The sequence below is a fragment of the Aspergillus welwitschiae genome (assembly GCF_003344945.1).
Source record: "Aspergillus welwitschiae strain CBS 139.54b unplaced genomic scaffold BDQ94scaffold_15, whole genome shotgun sequence".
Lineage (NCBI taxonomy): Eukaryota > Fungi > Ascomycota > Eurotiomycetes > Eurotiales > Aspergillaceae > Aspergillus > Aspergillus welwitschiae.
Window position 1 is genome coordinate 343,201 of NW_020798709.1, and position 26,472 is coordinate 369,672.

Genomic DNA, 26,472 nt, shown 5'->3' on the forward strand with positions numbered 1-26,472 from the left:
ATAATTACTAAGCTGGTCCTTTCACATTTCCGGGTTTTTGGAGTGTCTAATACTGTTATATCATTGCAATTGCCAGAAATAGAAACAATTTCTTGGGTCTTTTCTCAGACTGTACTGTATAATATCCACATCTACTTCTGACATGCTGTCTGTTCATCTGTTCATCTACATTCTGCTTGAGCAGGTATCCGTCGCAACGATCTTACAGTGCATACAGTCTTTTGGTGCTGGTTCTAAATCGACAGTAAAATCAAGGTTATTATCTCACTTTTGTGAAACTATGCTAAACTCCATCAAAAATGAGCACCATAGTGAGAGCTATCTTGGCCACAACGAATGTGAAATAGAAAAACGAAGTATTTTGGGGACGAATACCGCGAGAGTGATAGATCGCACGCCTCACCATAGAATAAACAAGTTCATTTATCAAGCAGCCGGGTTCCTGGAAAATCTTGTATCATGCAAATCATATTTCGTACAGTAAACAGCATCGTAACAGTCAGTTGTGTTTTAGGTCAGGGTATAGCCACCGTCAACGCGGAGATCCGCACCCGTTACGTAGCGGGAAGCATCACTCAGGAGGAAGGTAACAGCACCCATCAGGTCTTCTGGGGTACCCATCTTGCCTGTGGGAATCAGGGAGATCCACTTGTCGCGGAGGTCAGGATTTTCCTCGAGGATCTTCCGAGTACTAACATACATTAGCAGTTGTTCAGCATATCAACGCCCCAAATACTTACAGCGCAGTCAGCATATATCCGGGACTGATGCAATTAACACGAATGTCATGTCGGGCCCACTCAACGGCGAAGGAAGAGGCAAGGTGACGGACAGCAGCTTTGGCTGCATTGTATGGAGCTTGGGGCTGGGGGACATTAACAATAGCACCAGACATGCTACCTATCATGACAATGCTGCCCGGTGCCTTGCGCTCCATGAGGTGCTTGGCCACTCCGGTAGCAAATAGGTAGGTGCCATCCACGTTGACGCCCCACAACTTCTGCATCCGGTCATAAGGGTAGGATATGGCGTCGAAGTTCTCAGTAAACCCAGCAGAAGTCACTAGGTGATCAATCTTGCCGTGCTTCTCGATGACTTCTGCAATAGCCTTGCTCACAGACTCGGGGTTGGACACATCGGCGTAGTGAGCGGTGACGGTGGGCAATCTTGAACGATTATTAGCATCTTGGTTTGACTGCTACGGTATAATTAACATACTGATCACATTCAAGACCCGGATTCTCCTTCTGAAATTGTTCCACGAGCTTTGCGGCCTGGTCTTGCGCTTCCTCTCCTACAGTTGTGTCAGTGATTTCACGCGATAGTGCTGGTATGTTTAGCACGTACTGTTCAAGTCAACAATAGCCACATCCGACCCCGAGGCCACAATTGCCTGGGACATGGTCAATCCCAGGCCGCGAGCACCACCGGTCACAAGAGTAACCCTGTTTTCGAGGGAGAACTGAGCCAGTGTACGCTTGAAGTGCATGCCACCACGACCCTGGACGATCGGCGACCGAGGCATATTCTCGTCATCGGGATATTCGAATTTGACATTCTCATCAGTACGGGCAAAACGACCTTCTGTCTCGCCTAATGTACCCTCAGGAGCTTTGTTGGTAGCTGTTAGGAAGGGGTCCTTCTTGATATCATCGTCTTTATTCAAACGGTGAGCTGTCGAGGAAAGCGAGCGGACAAAGGTATCTAAAGATCGCTGTTCTGTAGCTGCCAACACAGCGGGGCGTAGTGACTGAGAAAGTGCTTTGGCAGCTTGACGAACGATGGTGGATCTGAACATTGTGTACGTGAAGGGAAAACTCTGCAAAAGCTACTGAGTTGGCGTCAGTGGTGCTCAAATGCAGCGACATAACGGAGTTGTGGCTGAGTGAAAAACGGTTCGTAGGAGGACGGAATTGACAACAATTCTTCAGCTTACCTTTCACACACGATACAAAGGGAGATAGTCACAGAGAATTTTATCTCAGGCAAGTGGGATTGAGTATGCTTAGAGGACGAAAATGCTCGTATACACGCGGCGGCAAATCAGGGAAACACAGCGATAAGGGAAGAAGAATCAAGGATTATTCCAAGCTGTACTCCTCGGAAGGCGATGGATCAGGACATCCATGGCGATAATAAGAGGATCTGGCCTAGACAAGCACCGCTGCGAATTGCAGTGAAGCTGGGGATCCGCCAAGGACAGCGAGAAGAAACCTGTCAGATTAGCATGGCTGTCAGGAAGGCATGGTGACAGTGTCTTCTGCAGCCAGTGAACTCCATATTTTTCTTTTTCTTGTTTCAACGTGATGTCAGGCGCCGATACCAGCCAGGGCCAGGCCCAACCACCATGCAGTGATCGGATGCTGATCTGGTCCCCGACTGGAGCTGCAAGCTTCCTTTGCCGTCCGCGTGACTCGCCTCTACGCCACTGCTATCAGACTGTCTGGTATCAGAGGACTTGCTAGGTTCTTTGGCCTTCTTTTTATTTCCCTACAGAAATTCTGCCCCTTATCGGCACTCGATATTGTCCCCATTGCCCCATGGATCCTATCTTCTCCCAACACACTCACCGGGAGAAGTCCCGAAGCTCCCGGCGCGCATTGGGCACTCAAAGTTGCCCGTAGCTGCCACTACGGATGATGCGAGATGTCAAACTCAATTCATCGGGCCACCAGACGCTACGCAATTACCGGCATGTCTTATACTTACTACCCGTATCCATTTTGTTGGTCTTTAATCTCACCTGGGCACATGATCAATATTTCAGCCTTCAGATTATTGAGCACATTTTATTTCTGTCCTTGTTTTGGAGTTTGGTTAGGCTACCCTATACTAAGGATCAGGAACAACTAGCCCAATGCTTTACCCCAGTTTTGATCCATGGTTCAAACTGAACTTACCCTGGAAGTTAGTACCTCACAGCACAACCCATCCTGCACGTACTTTATGGCTGTTCGAATGCCGCCCCCATCCCTCCTTCCATTGTGAACACCGTTTGCATGGATTATACGAAGTTCTACTATAAAGCGGCGATAGATTAGGAATATTGTCCATTCATGCACATCATCCCAGTTTGCAATAGTAAGATCACAAGTCGCCACGCTGTCGCGCAAAGAAACGATGCTGGCAATGCAGAAGGCTCCGGATGTGGCCTGGCCTGACATATACGTCCCAGATAACTGCTTATTCTCCATTATAATCCATATCTCCCAGCAACCTAATTGATATATTACATAACTATCAACTACGTTGATGGTACAACTTATGATGAGTGAGCACCATCTATTACTGTATACGAAGTAGTTTATTGTCTGGGTTGTCTTGTTCTGGTCTAAGTGCGCTAACACTGACGGGTGGGTACGGGGTGGGGTCTGATGGGTCGAGGATCGCAGCTAACTTGATTTGGGACCCATCTATGATGCTCAATTGTACAGATTTGCTGTGTAGGCACTAGACTCGGGTTTTGTTCGATGCGTCGTGTGCGTGGCGTGGTTGCAAACGGAAAGGTATACAGAATGAGTATGCAAGTAGTCAAATCGCTGCACGTGTCAGATTGCCATGCATAAAAAGCCCACAAAAAACATATATTCTGGTTACATGCCACAAAGCTTTCGGCTTCTAATCACCAACGTGGTCAGAGTTGAACCACGTATCGCCTTACTCACCGCCCTCTTCGAATTCAACCAACGGTGTTCCACTTTTACATTGGTCCTGTAAAGTAGCTGTTAGCAATCGCCAGCATTGAAGTGAGAGTGCAGGTTGACAGCTAGGGTGGGTCAATGCCTGTGGCCTGAAGAGAGAACCCGGATGTCCCTTGGCAAACCGTGCCCGGGCTGTTCAAAATGGCAAGGCCCTGGTTGACCCAGGTTCGGGACGAGGCAGTCATCTCCAGGGGTGACTGGCAGTCATAACTGAGAAGGGGTAGGGGCCGCGTGACTTACTCCTGCTTTATGTACCACCTTGGAGATGGTGCCCCTCTGTGGGCTGCGAATGACTGTTTCCATCTTCATACTCTCAATCACCACCAGTGGCTGATCCTTTTCTACCACATCGCCTGTCTCTACCTCCACACGCAGCACCTTGCACGGCATCGGTGCGAGAACGCTGTTCGTGACATCCTTCATTCCCAACGCCTTCTCCATCCACTTGGCGCGTGGGATCGTCAACCGGTATTGGGTTCCCCGCTGAAAAGCGATGATCGTGTCCTCATCGCGGATCACCGTCGTGTCCAGGCGTGTGTGAGGGAAGAAGGAGGTGACAATTTTCGAATCCGGGTCCCGATGGCTTACAACTTGCTCGAATAAACGTCCTCCAACATCAACATTGAATGTGTCGTCACCCGTCTGTTGCACCCTAACGTCAAATTTGGCGTCGCCCTTTGTCCCTGGTGTTAGCTCGGCAAGCGAGATCTGTCGTGCCTGGTATCCTGGGCCAAAGCCTACGGCAGAGCCTTCAAAGTTGGCTTGCGTTCCACTTCCCGGATTTGAATCGTGGTGAAGACAAGCCAGAGCCACCTGGGCCAACACCTCCGGCTCAATCGCCTCCCGTGTGAATAGCTCCTCGCGGTGTTTCTCAATGTAGCCGGTCTCCACATTACCGCTAATAAAATCAGGACTTCTGCAGACAGTTTTCAGAAACTCAATGTTCGTGATTGGACCCGCCACTTCATACTCCTCCAACGCATTCGCAAGTTTGCGGATCGCCTCTTCACGAGTGTTGCCCCGCACAATCAATTTTGCAATCATGGGATCATAATGTGCCGAGACATCGTCGCCTGCGACGAACCCGGCGTCTATCCTCACATCGTCAGTAGCGGCGGGAGTACGGACATGGAGCAAAGTGCCGGAGTCTGGAATGAATCCCTGGTCAGGGTTCTCAGCGTAAATCCTAGCTTCGATAGCATGACCGCGGGTAGCCATGAAAGCCTCCACATCTTCCTGGGTCAAGGGAAGTGGGGCGCCTTCCGCGATCTTAAGCTGCCAGTGCACAAGATCCTGACCGGTAACCATTTCGGTGACGGGATGCTCCACCTGGAGTCTAGTGTTCATCTCCATGAAAAAGAACTCGCCAGTATCATTGTCGAAGATGAACTCCACGGTACCAGCACCCTCGTAGCCAACAGCCAACGCGGCAGATCGAGCTTTTGCCCAGATATCTTTTCTTGTTGCATCGGGAAGGTGCGGAGCAGGCGACTCCTCAAGGATCTTCTGGTGTCTTCTTTGTATACTACAGTCTCGCTCTCCCAAAGCAACAGCGTTGCCATGCTTGTCTGCAAAGACTTGCACTTCAATGTGCCGGGGTGTCGTAATGTACTTCTCCACCAGTACGTGATCATCCCCGAATGAATTCATAGCCTCCGATTTGGCAGACTGCAGCTGTGCCTGAAAGTCGGCTTTGGTATGAGCGATGCGCATTCCTTTGCCACCGCCACCCTTGATTGCCTTGATCAGCACGGGGTACTTGATCTTGTCGGCCTCGGCTTCAAGGAAATTGACATCCTGGTTGTCACCATGATAACCGGGTACACACGGCACTCCAGCAGCTGTCATGATCTTCTTAGATTGACTTATGGTCGTCAGCCTACGCTCACGGGAGTACATTTATCAGGTTACCTCTTGTCGCCCATGTCTTCGATAGCCTTCCAAGGAGGTCCAATGAAGACCAATCCAGCTTCCGTACATTTCCGCGCAAATGCTGCATTCTCGCTAAGCTGGTACGGTCGGAGAGATTAGTATCTTCGCAGCCTGTGTGTAACGGACAGCACTCACGAAGCCGTAACCGGGGTGTATCCCCTGGCAACCTTCCTTCTTGGCAATCTCAATAATTCGATCTCCGTCGAGGTAAGCGGAAACGGATCCCAAGTTGAAGGCAAATGGCGAGCTCAACGCATGCTGAGCCTTGCTATCCGGATCCGTGTAGAGTGTCGTTACTCGGATTCCGTGTTGAGCAGCGGTCCGCCCAACGCGACTGTAACATATCACCAAATGTTAGTACTAACTATTGACAAAACTTCGAGAAATAAACTCCCTCGGAGCTCAGACGCACAGCGCAATTTCTCCTCTATTTGCGATTAGAATAGAGTCCAGTGATCTTTCAGCCTTGGGCGTCGTGGCGGACACGGTGGAGGCCGCTCTTCTGAACCTTCGAACTACTGGCGGCCCCAGGCGGGACGAAGTGCGGAGAAGAGAGGAGAGCGGCATTGTGAGAGAGGCGGCTGATCAGTTAAGTGCCACGAAAGATGATCCAACACCACAGGGAAAGGACACATTCATAAAGCAGCTAGCATATCCAAAAGTACGAGTGACCTGGAATTGGAAAGACACCAAGCTCCCCCAGCCGAGCTTCTTGTACGGCGTTGCAACGCATCCCTTGAGCCGACGCAAAGCGCAGCTGCGGGGAAGCAGTCAGCACGTGATGCGTGAGATCCACCCGCCGGTTTTTTCAAGATTCCAGCCAGCCAGACCATTGCATCACGCCTGCGCCGTGCCTGAGGAGTAGCTTTCGATCTGCGCTTCGAGTTTACGTACCTTTAATTGTGTTGGAGTGGTCGCCTATTGCAGCGCTTTCCATTGACCTTTCTATTGAACTCTCTATTCCTTCGCTGTGTTGTGCGAATCGTTCTTTTGCCTGTTCATTCGCTATCGGCCACAACCCCGATTCTGCTTACATTTTCACCACCATCACCACATTAATACTTTCTCACATCGGCAACCATGTCCGACGACGAAGATTTCTATGATGAATACGACGAAGACATTTTCTGGGTAGAAGAACCCGACCCAACTGTCGCTGTATGTCCCCACCCCCTTATTCATCGACCTATGCTACGTCTGTCCCACCCAATTATTGTAAAGAACCCTGGAATTCTAACACAGCAATACACTACTGTAGGACGATCTCGCCGCCACAGCGACTGCAACAAATGACTTGATCTTCTATGACGATCCGGCCCTTGAAGCTGAAGAATTCTTCAGCGACTGGGACGATCTCTCCGACGATTACTACGACCAAGATCCGACCGCAGTCCGACGCCAACGTGCTCTCAACGCCCTTCTAGCCCAAAAGTCCATCTCAGCGGGTATTCCGCCCACAAAACGCAGCTGGAAGCACCCCTCCAAAGGTCTGTTCGATGTCGCAGCATTCCAGGGTGTAGTGTGGAAAAGCCCCGCCGACGACTTGAAAATTGCGCTGCATGAGCCAGGTGAGGGAGAGAAGGTCGCGCTGTTAAAGAATTGGCGGGAGGTGTTCCGGAATTCGAATCCCGCGATTGGAAGAGCTAGGGTCAGAAAAGAGACCGTGGGACGGAGAGGAATTGGTTCACCGGAAGTGGTGGATTTGTATGGTGCTGAGGATGTGGAAGCAGATGACGGGGAGGACGCAGATATTGAGGATGGGGTGGAGGTGGAGATGTCAAATGGACAGGACAATGGTGCGCTGAATGACGTGCCTGCTGCTGGCGGTGACACGGACATGGTTGAGACTGAAAATACGGAAGGTACTCAGGACCTTCCCGATGGTATAAAGCCGTCTGACTCTCTTGAGGTGCCCAAGTCGAAACCAAACGGTGTCGCTGCTGCATCAGCAGACAAGCCAGCAACAAGAGGCCGGAAGCGCAAGGCTGAAGAAGAAAGCGAACCTGTCCCTGAAGCAACCAGTAAGACGAGATCGAAACGCGTCGCAACACAGAAAGTCGGCGAGGCGAAGGTTTCTAACCCCGCGCCTTCGGGTCCAGTGCGGAGGTCGGCCAGAAACAAGAAGTAATTGATTTCGCTTTGTATAGAAATGAGTACATGAGAACACGAACATACAACTTGTTACATGCAAGATTTCTAATCCATAAATGGTCAGTCGGATAAAGCAGGTAGGTCTTGCTGGTATAAGTAACACGTCCTCATAAGATCAACGGATTAAGGGCATGGATGGGATCTATGCAAATTCCCGATTAAACGCACGCCCAATCACCATGCGCCTAATCTCACTCGTTCCAGCCCCAATTTCATACAGCTTCGCATCGCGCAGTAACCGTCCCGCAGGAATCTCATTGATGTACCCATTTCCACCCATCAACTGGATCGCATCAAGCGCACACTCCGTTGCCCGTTCCGCTGCATAGAGGATCGCGCCGGCACAGTCCTGCGTCCTGATCAGAGCCCCAGATCCCTCTGCAGCTGAGTTATCGATCTGTCGCGCCGTGGCATACGTGTAGGCACGGGAGGCAGCAAGCTTGGTGTACATGTCTGCCAGCTTACCCTGGATCAGCTGGTTGTGGGCGATCGGCATGCCAAATTGCTTGCGGACGTGGGTGTAAGGGAGGACGAGGTCGAGGGCAGCTTGCATGATACTGTTATGTGTCAGCAATGTTGGTGGGAGGTGTATGGAAGACAAGACGAATTGAAGGACGTACCCCAACGGACCAGCGCTGAGAACAAGACGCTCCAGGTCCAAGCCCTCCATTAGAACCTTGACGCCGCGGTTGACCTCTCCGAGAACATTCTCTTTCGGTACGAAGACATCTTCGAAGACAAGTTCGCCGGTGTTGGATCCGCGCATGCCTAGTTTGTCTAGTTTGCGGGCGCAGGAGAATCCCTTGAATGTCTTTTCCACTACGAAGGCTGTGATGCCCTTGGAGGCTTTCTCGGGCTCCGTCTTTGCGTAGACGACGATGTAGTCTGCGTCAGGGCCCTTTGTGAATTGAAAGATTGCTTGATTAGCTCTGGTGTTCCGTGAGAAATGAAGAGGGGGCAATGCAAGCTCACGTTGGTAATCCACATCTTGGTCCCGTTCAATAGCCAACCGCCGTCAACGGCCTTGGCTGTTGTCTTCATGCTGACCACATCTGATCCCGCAGAGTGCTCGGACATCGCTAGAGCGCCGACCTTCTCACCTGATAGGAGACCAGGAAGGAATCGCTCCTTCTGCTCGGGTGTTCCATTAAGGGAGAGCTGGTTGACACAGAGCTGCGAGTGTGCGGCGTAGGAGAGGGCGATGCTTCCTATTCAATAAAGATTAGACTATACTTGGCCAGTCGATTAATGGAGGAAAGGTATACCAGATGCGCGACTGATCTCCTCCATGACGACGCAGTGAGCCTGGTATCCCATCCCTAGCCCACCGTACTCTTCGTTGGCTGTAATACCAAGGAACCTGATAAGGTCAGAATTGAAGTATATAGCTCGTTGATATTGTGAACACCCACCCAGCTTCACCCAGCTTCTTCCACATCTCAGCCGGAAACTCATTCTGGGCGTCGGTCTGCGCGGCAACTTCTTCGGGAATTTCGCGCCCTTGATTCGCAGACGGTTAGTATCGCCCAAGCAGAGCATTTCGCATGCCATTATACACACGTGTAAATTCCTGTACACGCTCGCGAAGCTCTAGCAGGTCCTCCTCTGTGGGAGGGACAAAGTCCTTTGGGTGCTTCATCACTAGAGTGCGTAGTGCGGGGGGCTGGATGAGGGGTTTCCTGCACCGAGCCAGAGTCCGTGAGGACTGGCGGACGAAGAATGGGAGTTTCTGGAGTGTAGCCATAGCGCTGAACACACACTGGGAGGGTAATTGGTGAAGCGCTTCAGCTTGGAATGACAGGGAATTGAGAACAAGAAGTAGAAAAAAGGACAGCCAGGAAGAGCGGAATGAATTATGCAGCCACGGCTGACGGCGTGCAATAGTACTCCGTAGTCCGTACTGTTGATCAAGATGGGGACGGTTAATCGCGGCAATCGTCGCCGCCCTTCTCCGCACTTCTCAAGACAGGCAAAGTCACCTGCTGCATGCCTGCTTCGGCCAATTCGGCGTCTGCAATCATCTTCCTCCACTGCCGACGACAATATTATCTCGTGTACTTCCTCCGGCTTGAACCGGCCATGGTGTAGTCTGCATATAAGGCATACTCCCCAAATACGTCCCTGTCCACGCCCGAGCATCCCCAGATCATCCAACTCCAACGTCCCCGCAATGCGTGCTCCGTCTCCGCTCCTGCGGAGCTTGCGATCCAAACAACCCGCCCTTCCCTCCCGCTGTCTACCAGTGCGACAACGCTCAACGAGAACTCCTTTCCTCGCATTCTCGAGATCTGTTGCCAGCTATACCCATCCTCACCATGCATCCGCCATATCGGCTCTTCCCACATCTGTGGACACCTCGTCCTCGGATTTCAAGGAGAATGCCCAGCAAATGCAGGAGCTCCTCGACCGGATGGCTAGTCTCCATAGCACAATTTCCCAAGGAGGGCCGCAGAAAGCCAAGGACAAGCACATCGCAAGAGGGAAAATGCTCCCTCGCGACAGAGTTACCGCCCTCATTGATCCAGGCACCTCGTTCCTAGAGCTCTCTCCACTCGCCGGCCATGATGTCTACTCTGACGACGTCCCAGCAGGTGGCATCATAACAGGCATTGGAACAGTTGAAGGCGTCACCTGTATGATCGTTGCTAATGACAGCACGGTTAAGGGAGGCACATACTACCCCATCACCGTCAAAAAGCACCTCCGCGCACAAGCAATTGCTCAAGAAAACAAGCTTCCCTGCCTCTACCTCGTGGACTCTGGCGGTGCGAACCTCCCCCACCAAGCAGATGTCTTTCCAGACAAGGAGCATTTCGGTCGCATTTTCTTCAACCAAGCCCGCATGAGTTCCCTGGGCATTCCACAAATATCTGTCGTCATGGGCCCCTGCACCGCTGGTGGGGCCTACGTCCCCGCTATGAGCGATGAGACGATCATTGTCGAGAACCAAGGCACCATCTTTTTGGCCGGACCTCCTCTTGTCAAAGCTGCTACAGGCGAGGAAGTCTCCGCAGAGGATCTTGGTGGGGGTCAGCTTCATAGCACAATCTCAGGTGTAACAGACTATCTTGCCGTGGACGATGCGCATGCCATTGTTCTCGCCCGGAGATCCATTTCCAACCTCAACTACCCAAAAACGACCGTTCCTCTTAAGAACATTCCCGGTGACGCCATCAGAGAGCCGTTGTATGATCCAACGGAGCTGAATGGCATCGTGGGCACCAACCTCCGGCGCCAGATTCCCGTCCACGAGGTGATCGCCCGTATCGTCGATGGCAGTGAGTTTGCCGAATTCAAGCGGGACTATGGCACGACACTTGTCACTGGCTTTGCTCGTATCTTTGGGCATCAAGTCGGTATTGTCGCCAACAATGGTATCCTGTTCTCCGAGTCCTCCCTAAAAGGAGCACACTTCATCGAGCTCTGCGCGCAACGTAAAATTCCTCTAGTCTTCCTCCAGAATATTTCTGGCTTCATGGTTGGCGCAGATGCTGAAAAGGGCGGTATTGCAAAGAATGGCGCGAAGCTCGTTACGGCCGTGGCCTGCGCAGACGTCCCTAAGTTCACAGTCGTATTTGGTTCCAGCGCTGGCGCGGGCAACTATGGAATGTGGTAAGTCCTCGGTCAGACATTATTCTTCTTCCTATCCTGTACTCACTACGTTTGCAGCGGTCGTGCTTACTCTCCGCGTCTTTTGTTCATGTGGCCCAACGCCAAGATCGGTGTCATGGGCTCGGAGCAACTTTCTGCTGTCATGGAAGCTGTCGGGCGGACAGCGGACCCCGATCTCAAGGCTCGGATTGATCGCGAATCGGAGGCGGTCTTTTCCTCGGCACGGCTGTGGGACGATGGTGTTATTCCTCCCGCACAGACGAGACGGTTCCTTGGTCTGGGACTGGCGGCTGCTGTAGGTGGAAGGGTAGATGCTGATGTGCAGACTCGATTTGGGGTGTTCCGGATGTGAGGTTCTTTAGCTGTGATAAAACAGGGTACGGATTATGGCATAAGCAAACCATAATCCGATGACTGGCTTCTATTTCAAAATTCAACCTTAAATAACTAACTATTCTGTTGGCCCCCGCAATGTAGCGCTTTATACTAAAGCAGTGGTGTTCGATTAGCTATGATAACTCATGAAACGTTTCAATTACCGTCGACATACTTGCAAAGGAAGTACTACCGTAACTCCATCAGATATCAACATATATGTGGTCTATAGAGATGTTGTATTCCCAAGCGTTCGGTTGCCGTACATGCATTACGATAATCCAAGCAAACTAGCAGCTTATCGTCAAACCGAACGATCATTGGACGAGATTCCGATATTATAACAAGACCGATTGGTTTTTGAAGATGTAGATCATGTGGTTCAATGACAGCCTCAGCACTTCGGCCTCACCAAAGCCGTGACCCGGTCCCACCGCTGCTCCTGTCGCCTGCCTACATGGCAAACACGGTAATCACGACAAACTATCAGCAATTGATTGAGTAAACAGAGTTTCTCGTGTTGTTCCCACTCGTATCTGTCATTATAATCCGCGGTGTCCATGGCTGTTGGGTTTGGTGTTGACCTGCAACGTTTCAGATGCAGATGCTATGACGATGTTCACAAGAGACCAGCAGGTTTTCACATCCATTCATCCGGCGCCATGATGATCAAAAGAGGCAAGCTAACAGATGAGGAATCTCACTAATAGACCCGCCATTGGGTTTGCCAACCGTTATTGGTGCATCTGACATCCCCATACTCAGGACCTGATATACGCCGTACTCTTCATCCTATGTCTAGAAGCGTGAATATAGGATTCAGCTAGTAACTCCAGCAAGAGCTCTCTCGTCCAATACAATTCTGCAGTACCAGCTTAGTCCTTACTACGTGGTCTGACCAACGTACTGTGTCCTTGCTCCTGGGCTTATGATCATATGGGTCTGAACATGATGGAGGGCTAGAAGCTCACAGCCACTTCAAACCCACTCACCTACTCTTCCAATACATACTCAAGAATAGGCAGCAGTGGTACTGGGCTATAAAGGGGGCATCTGTCTACTGCATTTCAGCTCTTCAATCCTGCAGCTTCATCCCAACACAGCTTCTGTTCCATATCTGCTTTCATTCACACGATGGCATCTTACCCAGAGAATGTCGGCATTAAGGCCATGGAGATCTATGTCCCAGCCCAGGTAATGCAATCCTTCCTCTCCTAGGAATCTGTCTGATTGCCTGATCAAACAGTGTCTGGACCAAACCCTCTTCGAGAAACACCAAGGTGTCTCAGCCGGCAAGTACACCATCGGACTGGGACTCAAGTGCATGAATTACTGCAACGATAGAGAGGGTATATTCCAATCAAATTATACCATCCTGTCTTTTCAAGTAACAAGAATTCCAACTAACCAACCGTTCAGATGTCTGCTCTCTAGCACTAACAGCCGTGTCCTCCCTCCTCAAGAAATACAGCATTGACCCCAACTCCATCGGTCGTCTCGAAGTAGGCACGGAATCCCTGATCGACAAGGCCAAGTCCATCAAGTCCGTTCTTACAACCCTCTTCGAGCCTTCCGGCAACACAAGCATTGAAGGTATTGACACTATTCACGCCTGCTACGGCGGAACTAATGCTCTCTTCAACGCTATAAACTGGGTCGAGTCCCGGTCCTGGGACGGGCGAGACGCCATCGTCGTAGCATCCGACATTGCCCTCTACAAAGAGTCTTCCAGTCGTCCTACCGGTGGTGCAGGTTGCGTTGCCATGCTCGTGGGTCCCAACGCGCTCCTCTCCCTGGACCATAGCATTAGAGGCGTCTATATGACACACACGTACGACTTCTACAAACCAGACCTCAAATCAGAGTTCCCTCTCGTCAATGGCCATGAATCAATCACTTGCTATATCCGCGCCCTGGACGGATGCCACAAGGACCTCCTCCGTCGCAGAAGCGCGAACAACAAGAACGTCGAGAATGTCCTCGACCTCTTCGACTACATGGCCTTCCATACTCCAAACTGCAAGCTAGTCAGCAAGTCGTACGGTCGACTCAAATATGACGACCTTCTACACCAGTCAAGCTCGAACCCAGACACAGATCTGACTGCAATCCCACCTGAGTTCCGCACCCTGACCTACGAAGAATCCCTCAAAGACAAAAATCTAGAGAAGACCCTCGTAGCTCTGACAAAAGATCAGTTCAAGAAACGGGTCGAGCCATGCATCGCTGCGCCCTCTTTGTGTGGAAATATGTACACAGGCAGTCTCTATTGCTCACTTATCAGCTTGATCAGTAATATCAATCTTGCCACTGCGGAGGGGAAAACTATTGGCATGTTTAGTGTAAGTCACACCCATTTCCCCAAATTGAACTATATATCCATCAGTTTTTAATGCATATTGTGGATAAAGTACGGCAGCGGCCTAGCCAGCACGCTCTTCGCCTTCAAAGTAACCGGCGACCTAAACCCCATGGTTGAGAAAATCGATCTCATGAACCGCCTGAATCAGAGACATATCGCTACGCCAGAGGAATATGAAGAGGTAAGCCAACAGAATCATGTAGCCTTTTCGATCCTTTGGTGATCAAGTTGTTGCTCTATACTGATACAGTGTATATCAAGGCCTGTGCACTCCGACTGAAAGCCTACGGAAGCAACGATTACACCCCATTTGGGGACATAGCTTCCTTAGCACCGGGAACATACTACTTGGAGAAAATTGATGAGGTGTATCGGCGGACTTATGCTATCAAATCTTGATCTGGGGGGTCATTAATCTGAAAGTGATTATTTGCTGTGCAATAGAAATAATGGTGTCTTTTTTTCCCGCAAGTAATTTTCCCTACCTCATATCATGGAAATCTCTTCAGAGGCAATAGATAATTCAATCAATGGAAGTAGATTGCTTTTATCAAATCGAAATACTACATCAGCCATCTAATATATTTGGTGCATGTGCTACCTAATACAAGCCCCTGTGAAACTCGCGTAGCAGTTAGATAAGTTCCTTGGGTGTCGGAAATACTAGTAAAGCCGGGCTTGATCGATATCAATGTTCGGTTGACGAGCATCTTTCAGTCACTAACTATACTGTGTAGTCAAGAGCTGCCATCCCCACTCATTACCTCAGATTAGGGATAACATCGGCACAACCCTCTCTATCAGAAGCCCAAACACTTGAAACGGAGGTTACAAGCCATCATGGCTTCTCCGCTTCACCGACATTGCTCATCCTTGGATGAAGTCATCTTTTCCGTCCAGCAATGCATGACACCAGAAGAGCATGATAAAGCCACGAAGCTTTTTGACAAGCTAATTGAACATTTCGAGCTTTTACAGACATCGAACAAAGATTATAGACCACTAACACTTATACGCCTCACGAAAGAGGAGGTCTCTGCTGAAGATGAGTTTCTGATCCTCTTCTTCACTCTCATCGAACACGATCATCTTGGAGTCACAACAGAAATCAGAGTAGCTGAGGTCCTAGCAAGGTTGCACACTTTTGAGAGATGGACTTTCGAAGAGCAAAACATCCTTCTTCAATGTTTAGTCCACTTCGCCGATTATCTGATAGATAATTTCTTCTTACCACGTATGTTGCTGACATATCTAGTCACCGCAGGATACTGACTCTATATTTAGTTAAACTAACAGCCGCGAAGGCTACTCAACCTACGATGATAGATTCATTAGAACCAACTATTGGTACTCCACAGCACACCCCTGATCTACGACAAGCCTGTCTCACGCGTGACCGCCATCGATGTGTCGTGACCCGAAAGTTCGATATTCGGGAGGCTGAAAAGAGATGCAAGGTACTAGATGGAGATGACGTGAAAGACGATGACGGGAATCCTTTACTGCAGGAAGCCAAAGACATGACCTATCTCGAAGTAGCGTATATCATTCCTCATTCTCTCATGTCTCATAGTGATATACATATTGCTAGAGAATCGAAATTAGTACGTTATCACTTAAGCTTGTAACATTCTGCTAATTAATCCTCTAGGCTACTCACAAGATCCTAATGATGTTCGACCCAAACACTATTTCCTTCATCAACAGAACTAACATTAACCAACAACATCTAAACACGCTAACCTTAACTCACGACCTTCATCACTCATTTCGTGCTTTCGAGATCACCTTCGAACAAGTCCAGGATCATCCACACACATACACAATCAACTATATCGACCCAAACCGCATGTTCCGAATCCATAGACTTCCTCTCACCCGCACGCTCTATGCCACCCCCAACGGAAGTATAGAACCACCATCCCCTCAACTTCTGAAAGTCCATCATTCTATCGGGCGCATTCTTCACTTCAGTGCTGCGGGCAAATATATTGATAAATTCATCCAAGACATGGAAGATATGGAAGAAGGAGGGGGAATCTGCTCGAATGGGTCTACTCGCGTTGATGATTATGTTCGGTATAAACTTACAAGTACTGGATTTTGAGGAGATGCGTGGCTTCTGACTACAGTGCTTGTGTGTTTGATAGCAGGGGGGTTCTTGACTAGATCAATAGTAGTCAGAGCAGCGCTTCGGGTGTTATAGGGTATGCTTGGGTTCTGAAGAGCCCGTTTTTTTAGCTTTGAGAGAGAAAGGACTTTTGATTTAGGGATACGCGACTAGATAATGTCGGCGTATGGAAAGACTGGTAATTGGCGGATGCCTATACTACGGTGCTGTACAGAAAGCGCCTTGTGAGGTAATTGGGTTGGTGAGATTGACTCATGTGACTTGCGGGCCACTCGCGGGTATATCTACCTGTGATATGATAGTATCAGATTAGGAAGTGAGCAACAGTATAGTAAAGTAGGAAGACACCGCGTTTGTACTTGGTGATAGATTTGAAGTCAAAAAATACATCACTGCCTGAACATGCAGTACACTTAGGTGACTTATCCTGAGACATACTTCTATTCGTTCTTTTCCACCGCTTGATCAAAAAATGCAGCATACAAGCTGTCGAAATGTCTAAGAGTAACACGAAGAAACAATAGGAAAAGTAACATATCTATTTGGGAACCAATCGGGGTCGTCTCATCGAACTTGCTATCGCTGTGGAGCAATCTATCCAATTCTGCTTCTGCTTTTTCTCTCTCACGATCAATAATCAGGAAGCAAGGAAGATACAAAGAAAGGAATAAGAGCAAGTCTCGCTGTTCACATTCGCAAAAGAGGAGCATCTAAAGCGGTAGAGAAGAAAAGAGAAAAAAGAAATTTACACTTTTCCATTCCTCCGGCGAAAAAAAGTCACAGATGTAATGTTAGACATGGCAATAGGAAGAGAACAAGTATAAGAAACAAAATATTCGAGGCTATAAGTCACATATATCTATCGTGGGAGCACGTGGACAGGCGTATGATGAAACATGGCATAGGATAAGGTCAGGTAAGGGTTGGGTGAATAAGTAGTAGTAGTAGTAGTAGTAGTAGTAGTAGTAGTAGTAGTAGTAGTAGTAAGTAATAGTAGTAGTAGTAGGTGTTTCGACATTAGACAGGCTTTGTAGACGGGGTATGTGCAGTGTGCAGTGGGTAAGTCATGTGCGTAATGGTGAGCGATGTAAGATAGTAAGTGGTCAGGGGGGCTAGCCCATGCGCTTGCTCTCGTTCATTTGATGGTACGTTCGTCGTGTCGGGGAAAGGGTCGCGATTAGGACTAATTATAGGATCACGCAGGGTCCCTTGCGCCGGGTCTGGCGCTTTTTGTCCTTTCGACGGTCCTGCCGATTGCCACCTTCCCGTTTGCGATCTGAGTCGGAGTTCTTGGAATTTCCTTGCAGGTCCTTTCGGATGATCTGTCGGCAGAGGTCAATGAAGACTTCGTTGACGTTGGCTCGTCGACGGGCCGAGGTTTCGTAGTAGGGGGCGTTTCCCCAGGTTTGGGAGAGGGCGAATGCGCGCGCGCGTGGCACAGCGCGGTCCTCTTCCAGGTCGGACTTGTTGCCCACGATGACAATGGGAACTTTCTCATCCTCCTTGATGCGGATTATTTGTTCGCGTAGCTCGGACAACTCGTTCAGCGAGGACATGCTCGTAATTGAGAATACGAGCAGAAACCCTTGGCCTTGTTTCATGTACAACTCTCTGGAATGCAATCCAACGTCAGCATGGGGCCCGAAATGGCAACGGTTGTAAATACGCCGTATAACTTGGCGGGAGGAGGGATTCCTGAGTGGGCGCATTTACCTCATGGCCGCTAAGAAAATGTTAGTAACAGAGATTTTAGATGCTACCGTGTCCACGCAGACTTACTGAACTGTTCTGTTCCTGCAGTGTCCAGTCTGGATACAACAGTCAGCTATCTCGGTTCACCGTAGTGATGCAATTGCGCTGTGGAACAGATTCGCTGCGCACAACACATACATTTCCAGAATACATTGCCGGCCCTAGGAGTGTAAGTGACTATATCCAGACAAGGTCGAAGCCGAACTTACATCCACGTCGATCTGCTTCCGGTATGAATCCTCGATTGTGGGGTCATAGCTCTCGATCCAGACATTTTGCACGAATTGAGCTACTCAGCATCAGCAAATCATAGCAAAGAACCAGGTAGATATATGCGACCAGGAGCATACCAGTAAGACAGCTCTTTCCCACACCTCCTATTGCGCCGACAACGACCGATGGTCAGCGGTGAAACATTTCTTGTTGTCTGTCACAGAAGTGTGTACCCACCAGCACCTAAAACAACGATATGGTATTCCCGCCTATTAAGAAGCCAGTGTATTAGCGACTGCGACAACCTCCGATCGATTGTTGTGGAATAGAGAGTCCGAGGCGGAGCTTACTGTGGCCGCATTGTAACGGTAGCCGCGTATTCGGCGATTGAAAGAGTATAATTCGATGCGAAAGTGAAAGAGTCGACTCCGATAGGCTTCCGGTAACGTCTGAGCCAACAATTATATTGTTCTGATCCTGGGGCGGAATCAGTGGTCGAAGCTGGAACGTAGACTTAACCCGATCCGAATGCTGCGACAGATAAGGGTTGTTTCACGGTGAGGGTATCGAGTGGACGGTGGATCCAGGTTCAATGCGCGCCGATGATTTGATTTGAGTTAAGCAGATTGGGGAATGGGGGGGAGGAGAGAAGGAGGTGGACTGAACTCCCTTTGAGGGGGGTGGGCGGGGAGGAAGTGCTGGGAGAGCAAGGGCAGCAACACGCGATCCGTTACATCGGTCTCAATGCCAATCAATTCCCGACCAATTCCCCGGGAGCTGGCAGGATGGAAGCGCCAGAGAAAGGGACGGTTTGAAGCAAGGCCGCGGGTGTTGAGGTGGAGAGCAGAGGAGGGAAAGAAGGAAAGAATAGGTAGCTGCTGTCGACAGATCGGTCGGTGACTTTCGGGGGGAGGGAGACACTAGTTTGAAGAGAGAGAGAGGATGAGTGAGTGAGAACCAGACAAGCAGAGCAGTAGCAAGAAGCTAAGTCAGCGAACACGGACTGGTCCCGGTTTGTGGGGAGGACAGGAAAAGGATCGGTAAGTTCCATTGAAGAGCAGCAGAGAAGAACGTCGAATTTGGCTTACCGACGAGGACAGCAGATGATATGATGCAATAACGGCCTAACGGAGAGACGATCAAATCAATTCCTTCTAAATTTTCTTTTCTTGGTTTCGTCTGTTTCCTGATCCCTGAAGTCCCCCGTTGAAGAACTGCACGAGAGGGAAAAGCAAAAAAAGTCAAAAAAAAAAGGCACGGCAGGGTCTCTCTCCAATTTGCGGCGGTGAGCCTCGAATCGAACGGCGATTTGTTGTGCGGCCGCTCTTAAACCTTAAGCCCCTAGTACAGTCGAGGTTAGCAGCTGGCGATAGGGAGGTTCTGGTTGATTTCTTGGGTCCCGATGATCCAGAACGAAAAGAAACAGCAGTAATAGAGCAAGGTGCTGTGTGGTTATAAGCTAGAGGGGGAAGTTGACCCCCATCTTGACGGGCATCATTTTCCTACTGAGAGGACGAAAGAAAGAGACAGATAGAAGGGGGGGCAGAAAGAGAAACAACACCATCACTTTCTCTCCAAGTCTGAGATCAGATCGTATCAGCCTCTCTCTTTCTCTTTCTCTTTCCATCATCCCCTGCTCTTTCGCCCCCCTCTTCCCCCTCTTCCCTCCCTCCGATTCGGCAGGAAACCGTAGACCGTAGAATGATCACTGCGGATGGGGGCAGAAAGCCCAGCGCATCCATCCTCCCTCAAGAAGGGGGGGCGCGGCATGGCTTGGCCAATAATTGAATCTTGCACCCTCCCCTTATCCCCTGATCCGATTGATTATTCTTCTTCTCGAATGGTTCAGAGAGTCATCTCTCTTAGCACCTCCCCCCCGAGATCTGCAGGCCTGATGAGCTCAGCAGAGCCTCGCAGATGGGGATGTGGCATGTTTGAAGGGGAAAGAGAGGGAGGTGTGTGTGTGTGTGTGTGTGTGTGTGTGTGTGTGTGTGTGTGTGTGTGTGTGTGTGTGTGTGTGTGTGGATTCAGATAGGATTGGGGGGTTGGGTGGAGGAGGAGAGGATGATTGATGGAGAACGATGGGGATGACATGATAAATGTTGGAAGCTGAAACTGGATTATTCCCTCTTACCTTACCTCGAGTTGTTCAGCGCCCACAACACACTCAGCTTCACATGCACTCAGCCGGGCTCCAATTGCTAGTATTGTCTCAGAAACAGGGAAACGGGGGGAATCATTAAGGCTAGTAACCGCTGCAAGGACGAGGAAAGCAGATAGATAGACGCCGGGCAGGCAGGCCATGGAGACTACTGATCAATAAATATTAACTGGATGTGCTATCTAACCAGAAACTAGCAATGGTACAGAGTGCTTTCTACGCACACACACTCACACTCACTCTGTCTCTCTACAGGAGAACTCATGAATATCACGCAAAAGTCCCAAACCCACCTCCGCCTTGCCCCGAAGACAAGCACAATGATCGATCTTCCCCTCTCATAACAATAATCTCCCTTCCTCCCTCTCTCTCTCCATCATAATCACAAAAGAACCTCCCCCCATACGATGCCATGCAGGTTATTCATCTACTTAAGCCCCAGAAATTACCTGTCAGCAGCGACCAAGCCAATAACCAGACATGCCCTTCCTACCAGTAAAAAGGAAGAAGAAGGAAATAATCCAAAAGGACATCGGGATGTGCCCGATTCCAGGAACCGGAAGCAGATTCCGACGCCAACTCAACCCAACCCAACTTTAGTCTGCCAGGGACGGAATCAACCCCGAGACTAAGCGGGAAGCACATTTGCTGCTCATCAGCACTAAGTAGCCTTAGGACCACTTGGTAGACTGGGTTGATAAATCCTAAATCGTGTGAGGCCACGGCAGACAAAAAGTACGGACCACCGCACCGGACCTCCGGTCCCCAACTTCCGGGAGGTTGGCTGTTGTGTGCCTATCATTAATTTATTATAATCTGTAATCTATATTGGACCGATGTGCACGCGCATTGATGGTGCGCTAGGGCATCAGACCATCGCCATCCCATAACCACCTGACCGGGGGGGAAGGGGGGACATGGTACTTGGTGGTTGTATCAGTATGATTGAGAGCCAAGCTGATGTGTCACATTGGCATAGATATTTCCTGGGGGGTTGGGCTGCACAAACATTGGTTTGAGTCGTGCTTGGTTGCGAAAAGTGCAGATGTGATGGGGACGCGTTGGTCTATGCATCACATGTGGATGTGAGGCGTCGGGGACGGGAAGAACAAGACCAGACCCGACACTGGGACCATCTCCCTGCATATGGATCTGAAGAAAAGCGCTGCCGGTCGATACATATGACGTATGTCACTGAAGGGGTCAGGAGCCGATCTCTCATGGATCTATCTAGGCAACGAAGTAGTATTGAAGTACCGATGAAGGCCATTGGAGGTCTGTCAGCTTCAAGGCATCCGGTCTGCGTTGCTTCGCATGGTGTTGGCGAGGTGATTGGGGGTGTTGAGGTTATATTAGACTGTGATATAGTGTATGCTGTACAGAAACAATCAAGGCTTAACAAACATCTTTATAGGCAAACAATTATACAAAGTAAGGCGAACAATGACCTTTGTCTCTCGTATCGCGATCTGCTCTGAGGCAGTCAGACTCGCGAGTCAAAACACGCAAGCTGTCACATTTGGCGAAGGTGGGTATGGATCTCCTCTAAGATTATGCGTGTCTTCATTGGTGCGGACCTCGTACTTTATGTCGGTACATATGTGCCCACGGCACCATTAACCTTCTCCATCAATGCCCCTTTCTGATTTTCCGAGCTGTACCGCTCCAGCGCTTCGAAGACATGGCTGAATACCAATTGGTCCACATCACGCGCCCACAAGAAATCTAAATGCTCATACTGCGGGATTTCCTTCGCCACGGTCCCGCGAGGGAGCTCGGACAACATCACGTTGATATCAACGAGACTATCGCTACCGCCATACAACAGGACAATGGGCGTCTTGATGTTCTTAGTCGGGTACTTGACCGGCTTGTAAAATCGCTCACTGGCCACAATACTGAGCGGGGCATGAATTTCGTCATCGTAGAACTGGAAATTCCGGTGCCGAATAATCTGGAACCAATGGACGACCGACTTGGTGCTAGTGAAGGAAAACAGATGCAGGTACCCTGCCAGCTTCTGCCAGCGGCTGATGTTCTTGCACCTCCAATTGAACAGGCCGCGAAGTGACGTGTCGATGATCCAAACAAAGATAGGCGGGTAGAGAATTGTCTGCCACATCGTCGTCGAGCTAAGGATGCTGCGTCTGCCAAACAGCAGAAACAGGAAGTTCGGCGAAGCCTTCATGAGCGAGTCCACGAGATGATTTGGAAGACCTGTCGGAGCCATTGCCGGCGCGAGAGCCACAAAGACATCGATCTTCTGATTCAACAAAGGATGAATGGACAGCGTCGCAAATGCCTGCGCTGTTCCCTGCGAGAACCCCACGTATGACAGGGAGGGCTGCCCTGTCACTTCCAGGATATACTTGATGCTGTCTGGGATATCATGGAACGAGAACTGATCGATCGAAAAGTCCCAGAACTCGTTCGACAGGGGCGAATGCTTGACGGACTTCTTCGAGTACTTGTTTCCTCTATTGTTCCCCAACCACACGTCATAGCCCCTTTCGACTAATTGAAACGGAAGGCATCGCTGCTCCTCCGACAGACAGATCCAGACTTCGCTGCACATCATGAGACCATGGTGGAGATAGACGACCTTCTTCTTGATACTCCCTTCGCCCTGGTTGACCTTCCTCCCCTCCTCTCCCTTCCGATAGGGCAGTCGGTGCAGACCAAGCAGATAGCCATCCCCTGTCTGGACAATATGTTCCTCCGCCTCATATCCGAACAGCGCGCATATATCCGTGAAGTCCGACGCCAGAGCAACCGACGCAGCAACTTTCTCTTCTTTACCGCGCTTAGCCGGGTCATCGGGAGGAATGAAGGCGTTGAAGATAGTCTTGGATCGATCGTAACAGAACTTAATAACAGGTTCAGCTGCGCCAGTTAGCTCTCGCCCCTCGACATAGACCACAATTCCAGAGAATGAACACACTACTTACGCAGACAGAACGTGATAATATGTATAACCCATTCCAGCAACACCAAAATCAGCGACCCGAAAAGGGCCAAATACTCGAACCAAAACAGCCGTCCAATGACGGGAACGCGCGCCATGACGATAAGACCAAACCTCCTATTATCGAAAAGGGATGGACAATTCGCAAATCAACCAACTAAATTAGTTATCACCTGCAGTAGTAGTAGTGAACCATAATGCGCCGAAGCAATGCTTCAAAGACCCAAGACCGCATGACTAGGGGAAGAGGATAAATCAAGCGGAACAAGCAGCAAGTCAGGATCCCCCCAGACGTCATGGGGGCCTTCTTCATGTGATGGCTTACCTAATCCGGGGCAAGGCCCGTTGGTTGAGTTTGTTTTCCGATCAGACAAATTATCTCCAGATGTCCGTCGCCGCAGACCGGTATTGTTCCTGCTTGTCAGTTGGCTGAGCAATTCGGCCATTGTTGTTCGCCAAAATGCCGAGTTCCTGCCAAGAGATCAGTACGTTTGACCCTTATATCCTTTACCATACTCTTAAATTGCGGCTTGGATACTCGACGTATCCCCGAACGGAGATCACCACCTCATTGTCCCCAACTTCAGCTTCAGCTCCACACTCTCTAACCGATCTCACCCGAATGAACAGGAAATGCTCTGGCCCAATGTCTCCAAGAATCAGACTGCATCATGGTGCAACGGCGCTCGCCCCGCGAATGTCTGAGTGAGCCGTACGTCGACGAGCTTCCCATGCGATGCCAGCAATTGCGGAAGGGATTCAGCGAGTGCAAGTGAGTAAAGAGCCGCTACCTTCTTGGAAAACAAATCACCGCCAGTCATCAGGGTTATCTAACTGTTCGTCCTTCTATAGACGCGGCCTGATCGATATGCGCAAGCGGTTCCGCGGAAACCAGCCTATCTCGGTATCGACGACGGAAGGCGGCGGCTCCAGCTCGTCCCAGCAGCTATATGCGGGCAAGCCGGCGTTTGAGACGGTCAAGGAAATTAGCGGTGATGAGGTGCAGATGGATCCGGAGAAGACTCGTGGTCTGTGAGGGGGTTTCGTTATATCTGGTGTCCTGAGTGATGGTGACACAGATTGGTTTCCCTAGTGCACTGTAACATCATGTTGTGCTTTTGTTGTTTTCGCTGGCATTTGGCTTGGAGTTTGGATGATTGATTGATTGTTGGGACTACTTCACTCATGTACCCAAGCCCTGATAGTGTGTATGATTATCAGGTTATGGGGATTTACACCATATTATACTACTAGATTGTACATATGCAATGGATGGGTCTCGTCTGACCACGCAGACTGACTTGGGCATTCTACAATTCGCATCGTCGTTCTCAAAGCGTGCATTGTGCAGCAGATTTCATTTACTGATCTTTCAAATGATACATTACTTTACTGGGTCTTCTTGACCTTGGCCGAGGCGGGCTCCGAGTAGAGCCACACGAACACAAAGGCCAGGAACCCGCCGATCACAGACCACAGGCCAGCGATCCAGACCCATCCTCCGCTGATCTTCCAGCTGCGGGGGTACTCGTTGTGGGCGAAGTGGCGGACAGTCACCTCGTGCTTTTCCTCAATGTTGGTGAGGAACGGGCGCTTGTAGTTGACCCGGAAGGAGAAGATACCGTGCTGGTCAGGGACGGTAAATTGCGTGCTGTAAATGGTGCTGTTCTCGGTGCGGGCGGTAGGCTCCAGCTTCAGGCGGTGGAAGGGAGAGAGCATGGTGAACTCGAGCTGCAGGGCATCGTTGGCGGGCACCTCGAAAGGAATGTACCGGTCGTGGCTGTACTCGGAGATCTCAATGCTGAAAACCTATAGGGACACGTCAGCAGGGGTTTGGCGGCTAGGTTGCGGATGAGTTAGTGGGCACATACGGTCTCGTTCTTGATGCGGTAGATCGTGGGGTTGAGGTCCTCGGCAGTAAGGTCGTCCTTAGCCAGGTGGTGCTCGATCTTGCCAACCTTAAGGACACCGGTCTCCTTGAAGGTCCAGGCAGTCAACTGCTTGGCGAATTCCTGGTTGGCCGTGCCGGTCTCCTTTCCGTTGCCGGGCGCCTTGACGGTCGCGGAGAACCACTTGTCCTGGAGACTCTCGACGGAGCCGAGCAGGGTGAAGCGAGAGGATGCACGGGTCTGCATGGCGGAGACGAGAGCCAGCTGAGAGCCGGTGGCCCAGACATCCTCTCCCGCAGACAAGTCTTCCTTAGGGTTGTAGCTGTAGGCAGTCGCAGGAGCGCGTAGGATAGGCGCAATGAGAGCGTGGTCGCCGAGCGTGTGAGGAGCGGCCCTCGGCAAAGCCAGGACACCCTCCCCGTCGAAGAAAGCCTTGGTATCGGGTCTCAATGGGCCGGGGCGCTGGAGGAGAAGGACATCGTGCTTTTCGGCCGCGGACAGGGTATCGTAGTTGAAGTGGTCGACAACGACAGACGAACGGTCGGTAGCCAGGTGAAGATCGAGTTCCAGAAGCAGCGAGCTGACGGCGCTGGGAGTGGTGGACTTGCCCGAGAGCGCGAGGAGGACGTTACCGTCCTTGTTCATAAAGTCGACGATGTTCTTGGGGCTCAAAGAAGGTCCAAATCCTGGTCACACGGTCAATTGCATGTCCTTGTAGCTAACATTCTAATCCTGAAAGTCGCCGCTAACCTTTGGACCTAGGAGGCAGGAGAAGAAGGTGGTCGTAAGCCCTCTCGCCCAGATCGAAGAGGGAAAGCTTGTCACTCTTGGGAGATTCAAAGACGAGGTCATAACCGCGAGCTATTGCATATATCATCAGCACACCTCCAATCTGCATCTTCCAACGTCCAAATGAAAGTTCATACCCTCTAGATCACTCCAAAACGTAGAGTACAGATCCTTCTCCGATCCATCTTCCAAAACAACCAGCAGGCGGTTCCCCGAACTACTGAGCGCATGTACAACAGCCAAGAAGCCAAACAGAAAGAGGGAAAGAGACCACCGCATCTTGAGTTGGCAAATTTCCGCACAGCGGAGGAGCGAAATGAGAAACAAAATCCGGCGAGCAAACCACAAAAGAATGAAGTTTTGTCGTTCGAGGAGAGCTCGTCCAGAAAGAAGAGGAAGTAGTAGTACATACGTAGACACTCCCAAACGGGCGACGTGT

The 26,472-nt window shown here is 50.3% G+C and overlaps 15 protein-coding genes across 15 annotated transcripts; 7 read left to right on the forward strand and 8 right to left on the reverse strand.

Annotated features, from left to right (window-relative positions):
- Positions 1 to 219: 219 nt before the first annotated feature.
- Positions 220 to 2,438, reverse strand: BDQ94DRAFT_143332 (putative D-arabinitol dehydrogenase ArbD; the record flags this gene model as incomplete). Its single annotated transcript, XM_026766207.1, has 5 exons — positions 1,937 to 2,438; positions 1,348 to 1,828; positions 1,219 to 1,294; positions 741 to 1,166; positions 220 to 691 (listed from the first exon to the last, which is right to left on the reverse strand). Coding segments are annotated over exons 2-5 (1,129 nt in total), but the record flags the coding sequence as incomplete, so codon positions are not given.
- On the forward strand, positions 2,439 to 3,125 carry BDQ94DRAFT_143334 (uncharacterized protein). Its single transcript, XM_026766208.1, has one exon. The coding sequence runs from the start codon at positions 2,637 to 2,639 to the stop codon at positions 2,892 to 2,894; it is 258 nt and encodes an 85-aa protein (XP_026626585.1). The 5' UTR covers positions 2,439 to 2,636; the 3' UTR covers positions 2,895 to 3,125.
- A 288-nt stretch (positions 3,126 to 3,413) lies between these two features.
- BDQ94DRAFT_30994 (acetyl/propionyl/methylcrotonyl-CoA carboxylase subunit alpha) lies at positions 3,414 to 6,434 on the reverse strand. The gene is made up of 5 exons (XM_026775459.1): positions 6,046 to 6,434; positions 5,769 to 5,967; positions 5,613 to 5,710; positions 3,942 to 5,565; positions 3,414 to 3,711 (listed from the first exon to the last, which is right to left on the reverse strand). The coding sequence occupies exons 1-5, from the start codon at positions 6,198 to 6,200 to the stop codon at positions 3,658 to 3,660; spliced, it is 2,130 nt and encodes a 709-aa protein (XP_026626586.1). The 5' UTR covers positions 6,201 to 6,434; the 3' UTR covers positions 3,414 to 3,657.
- A 34-nt stretch (positions 6,435 to 6,468) lies between these two features.
- On the forward strand, positions 6,469 to 7,764 carry BDQ94DRAFT_143337 (uncharacterized protein; the record flags this gene model as incomplete). Its single annotated transcript, XM_026766209.1, has 2 exons — positions 6,469 to 6,791; positions 6,892 to 7,764. Exons 1-2 carry the CDS (start codon positions 6,714 to 6,716, stop codon positions 7,759 to 7,761), a joined length of 948 nt encoding a protein of 315 aa, XP_026626587.1. The 5' UTR covers positions 6,469 to 6,713.
- BDQ94DRAFT_143340 (isovaleryl-CoA dehydrogenase) lies at positions 7,765 to 9,645 on the reverse strand. The gene is made up of 6 exons (XM_026766210.1): positions 9,345 to 9,645; positions 9,197 to 9,284; positions 9,050 to 9,144; positions 8,757 to 8,992; positions 8,405 to 8,682; positions 7,765 to 8,341 (listed from the first exon to the last, which is right to left on the reverse strand). Exons 1-6 carry the CDS (start codon positions 9,526 to 9,528, stop codon positions 7,927 to 7,929), a joined length of 1,296 nt encoding a protein of 431 aa, XP_026626588.1. The 5' UTR covers positions 9,529 to 9,645; the 3' UTR covers positions 7,765 to 7,926.
- Positions 9,646 to 9,798: 153 nt separating this feature from the next.
- BDQ94DRAFT_143342 (putative 3-methylcrotonyl-CoA carboxylase, beta subunit (MccB)) lies at positions 9,799 to 11,941 on the forward strand. The gene is made up of 2 exons (XM_026766211.1): positions 9,799 to 11,396; positions 11,454 to 11,941. The coding sequence occupies exons 1-2, from the start codon at positions 9,955 to 9,957 to the stop codon at positions 11,746 to 11,748; spliced, it is 1,737 nt and encodes a 578-aa protein (XP_026626589.1). The 5' UTR covers positions 9,799 to 9,954; the 3' UTR covers positions 11,749 to 11,941.
- Positions 11,942 to 12,729: 788 nt separating this feature from the next.
- BDQ94DRAFT_178609 (hydroxymethylglutaryl-coenzyme A synthase C terminal-domain-containing protein) lies at positions 12,730 to 14,580 on the forward strand. Its single transcript, XM_026773159.1, has 5 exons — positions 12,730 to 12,965; positions 13,018 to 13,120; positions 13,191 to 14,113; positions 14,183 to 14,314; positions 14,395 to 14,580. Exons 1-5 carry the CDS (start codon positions 12,906 to 12,908, stop codon positions 14,530 to 14,532), a joined length of 1,356 nt encoding a protein of 451 aa, XP_026626590.1. The 5' UTR covers positions 12,730 to 12,905; the 3' UTR covers positions 14,533 to 14,580.
- Positions 14,581 to 14,973: 393 nt separating this feature from the next.
- BDQ94DRAFT_159354 (uncharacterized protein) lies at positions 14,974 to 16,374 on the forward strand (the record flags this gene model as incomplete). Its single annotated transcript, XM_026769066.1, has 5 exons — positions 14,974 to 15,367; positions 15,418 to 15,737; positions 15,785 to 16,212; positions 16,245 to 16,270; positions 16,340 to 16,374. The coding sequence occupies 5 exons, from the start codon at positions 14,974 to 14,976 to the stop codon at positions 16,372 to 16,374; spliced, it is 1,203 nt and encodes a 400-aa protein (XP_026626591.1).
- Positions 16,375 to 16,604: 230 nt separating this feature from the next.
- Positions 16,605 to 17,210, reverse strand: BDQ94DRAFT_143345 (uncharacterized protein). Its single transcript, XM_026766212.1, has one exon. It carries the CDS (start codon positions 16,972 to 16,974, stop codon positions 16,705 to 16,707), a length of 270 nt encoding a protein of 89 aa, XP_026626592.1. The 5' UTR covers positions 16,975 to 17,210; the 3' UTR covers positions 16,605 to 16,704.
- Positions 17,211 to 17,226: 16 nt separating this feature from the next.
- BDQ94DRAFT_143349 (putative RAS small monomeric GTPase (Rsr1)) lies at positions 17,227 to 19,256 on the reverse strand. The gene is made up of 8 exons (XM_026766213.1): positions 18,580 to 19,256; positions 18,467 to 18,498; positions 18,367 to 18,393; positions 18,226 to 18,305; positions 18,155 to 18,177; positions 18,044 to 18,072; positions 17,978 to 17,987; positions 17,227 to 17,875 (listed from the first exon to the last, which is right to left on the reverse strand). Exons 1-8 carry the CDS (start codon positions 18,588 to 18,590, stop codon positions 17,452 to 17,454), a joined length of 636 nt encoding a protein of 211 aa, XP_026626593.1. The 5' UTR covers positions 18,591 to 19,256; the 3' UTR covers positions 17,227 to 17,451.
- Positions 19,257 to 19,469: 213 nt separating this feature from the next.
- On the reverse strand, positions 19,470 to 20,253 carry BDQ94DRAFT_143352 (uncharacterized protein). The gene has a single exon (XM_026766214.1). It carries the CDS (start codon positions 19,857 to 19,859, stop codon positions 19,689 to 19,691), a length of 171 nt encoding a protein of 56 aa, XP_026626594.1. The 5' UTR covers positions 19,860 to 20,253; the 3' UTR covers positions 19,470 to 19,688.
- Positions 19,731 to 20,311, forward strand: BDQ94DRAFT_31064 (uncharacterized protein). The gene has a single exon (XM_026775460.1). It carries the CDS (start codon positions 19,944 to 19,946, stop codon positions 20,262 to 20,264), a length of 321 nt encoding a protein of 106 aa, XP_026626595.1. The 5' UTR covers positions 19,731 to 19,943; the 3' UTR covers positions 20,265 to 20,311.
- A 1,343-nt stretch (positions 20,312 to 21,654) lies between these two features.
- BDQ94DRAFT_143354 (sterol esterase) lies at positions 21,655 to 23,589 on the reverse strand. The gene is made up of 2 exons (XM_026766215.1): positions 23,339 to 23,589; positions 21,655 to 23,273 (listed from the first exon to the last, which is right to left on the reverse strand). Exons 1-2 carry the CDS (start codon positions 23,451 to 23,453, stop codon positions 21,976 to 21,978), a joined length of 1,413 nt encoding a protein of 470 aa, XP_026626596.1. The 5' UTR covers positions 23,454 to 23,589; the 3' UTR covers positions 21,655 to 21,975.
- A 349-nt stretch (positions 23,590 to 23,938) lies between these two features.
- On the forward strand, positions 23,939 to 24,568 carry BDQ94DRAFT_31078 (PET191 family protein). The gene is made up of 2 exons (XM_026775462.1): positions 23,939 to 24,127; positions 24,208 to 24,568. Exons 1-2 carry the CDS (start codon positions 24,027 to 24,029, stop codon positions 24,389 to 24,391), a joined length of 285 nt encoding a protein of 94 aa, XP_026626597.1. The 5' UTR covers positions 23,939 to 24,026; the 3' UTR covers positions 24,392 to 24,568.
- BDQ94DRAFT_31081 (dolichyl-diphosphooligosaccharide-protein glycotransferase) lies at positions 24,568 to 26,424 on the reverse strand. Its single transcript, XM_026775463.1, has 4 exons — positions 26,171 to 26,424; positions 25,995 to 26,105; positions 25,227 to 25,930; positions 24,568 to 25,164 (listed from the first exon to the last, which is right to left on the reverse strand). Exons 1-4 carry the CDS (start codon positions 26,310 to 26,312, stop codon positions 24,745 to 24,747), a joined length of 1,377 nt encoding a protein of 458 aa, XP_026626598.1. The 5' UTR covers positions 26,313 to 26,424; the 3' UTR covers positions 24,568 to 24,744.
- Between the last annotated feature and the right edge of the window lie 48 nt (positions 26,425 to 26,472).

Excerpts from the sequence above, each read along its gene's own strand:
- BDQ94DRAFT_143354 (XM_026766215.1), bottom strand. The coding sequence starts at position 23,453 with ATGGCGCGCGTTCCCGTCATTGGACGGCTGTTTTGGTTCGAGTATTTG. Across the intron at positions 23,274-23,338 it reads TATTATCACGTTCTGTCTGC|CTGAACCTGTTATTAAGTTC; the intron begins GTAAGTAGTGTG and ends TAACTGGCGCAG.
- BDQ94DRAFT_143334 (XM_026766208.1), top strand. The coding sequence starts at position 2,637 with ATGATGCGAGATGTCAAACTCAATTCATCGGGCCACCAGACGCTACGC.
- BDQ94DRAFT_31064 (XM_026775460.1), top strand. The coding sequence starts at position 19,944 with ATGGGGGCAGAAAGCCCAGCGCATCCATCCTCCCTCAAGAAGGGGGGG.
- BDQ94DRAFT_30994 (XM_026775459.1), bottom strand. The coding sequence starts at position 6,200 with ATGCCGCTCTCCTCTCTTCTCCGCACTTCGTCCCGCCTGGGGCCGCCA. Across the intron at positions 5,968-6,045 it reads AATAGAGGAGAAATTGCGCT|TCGCGTTGGGCGGACCGCTG; the intron begins GTGCGTCTGAGC and ends GATATGTTACAG. Across the intron at positions 5,566-5,612 it reads GAAGACATGGGCGACAAGAG|TCAATCTAAGAAGATCATGA; the intron begins GTAACCTGATAA and ends GACGACCATAAG.
- BDQ94DRAFT_143340 (XM_026766210.1), bottom strand. The coding sequence starts at position 9,528 with ATGGCTACACTCCAGAAACTCCCATTCTTCGTCCGCCAGTCCTCACGG. Across the intron at positions 9,145-9,196 it reads AAGAAGCTGGGTGAAGCTGG|GTTCCTTGGTATTACAGCCA; the intron begins GTGGGTGTTCAC and ends TGACCTTATCAG. Across the intron at positions 8,342-8,404 it reads CTCAGCGCTGGTCCGTTGGG|TATCATGCAAGCTGCCCTCG; the intron begins GTACGTCCTTCA and ends GACACATAACAG.
- BDQ94DRAFT_178609 (XM_026773159.1), top strand. The coding sequence starts at position 12,906 with ATGGCATCTTACCCAGAGAATGTCGGCATTAAGGCCATGGAGATCTAT. Across the intron at positions 14,114-14,182 it reads AAACTATTGGCATGTTTAGT|TACGGCAGCGGCCTAGCCAG; the intron begins GTAAGTCACACC and ends TTGTGGATAAAG. Across the intron at positions 14,315-14,394 it reads CGCCAGAGGAATATGAAGAG|GCCTGTGCACTCCGACTGAA; the intron begins GTAAGCCAACAG and ends GTGTATATCAAG.
- BDQ94DRAFT_143349 (XM_026766213.1), bottom strand. Across the intron at positions 18,306-18,366 it reads GGGAAAGAGCTGTCTTACTG|CTCAATTCGTGCAAAATGTC; the intron begins GTATGCTCCTGG and ends GATGCTGAGTAG. Across the intron at positions 18,178-18,225 it reads GGAAGCAGATCGACGTGGAT|GGCCGGCAATGTATTCTGGA; the intron begins GTAAGTTCGGCT and ends TTACACTCCTAG.
- BDQ94DRAFT_143352 (XM_026766214.1), bottom strand. The coding sequence starts at position 19,859 with ATGATGGAAAGAGAAAGAGAAAGAGAGAGGCTGATACGATCTGATCTC.
- BDQ94DRAFT_143342 (XM_026766211.1), top strand. The coding sequence starts at position 9,955 with ATGCGTGCTCCGTCTCCGCTCCTGCGGAGCTTGCGATCCAAACAACCC. Across the intron at positions 11,397-11,453 it reads GCGGGCAACTATGGAATGTG|CGGTCGTGCTTACTCTCCGC; the intron begins GTAAGTCCTCGG and ends CTACGTTTGCAG.
- BDQ94DRAFT_31078 (XM_026775462.1), top strand. The coding sequence starts at position 24,027 with ATGGTGCAACGGCGCTCGCCCCGCGAATGTCTGAGTGAGCCGTACGTC. Across the intron at positions 24,128-24,207 it reads AAGGGATTCAGCGAGTGCAA|ACGCGGCCTGATCGATATGC; the intron begins GTGAGTAAAGAG and ends GTCCTTCTATAG.
- BDQ94DRAFT_143345 (XM_026766212.1), bottom strand. The coding sequence starts at position 16,974 with ATGCTCCTCTTTTGCGAATGTGAACAGCGAGACTTGCTCTTATTCCTT.
- BDQ94DRAFT_31081 (XM_026775463.1), bottom strand. The coding sequence starts at position 26,312 with ATGCGGTGGTCTCTTTCCCTCTTTCTGTTTGGCTTCTTGGCTGTTGTA. Across the intron at positions 26,106-26,170 it reads GTTTTGGAGTGATCTAGAGG|CTCGCGGTTATGACCTCGTC; the intron begins GTATGAACTTTC and ends TATATGCAATAG. Across the intron at positions 25,165-25,226 it reads ACCGCATCAAGAACGAGACC|GTTTTCAGCATTGAGATCTC; the intron begins GTATGTGCCCAC and ends GTGTCCCTATAG.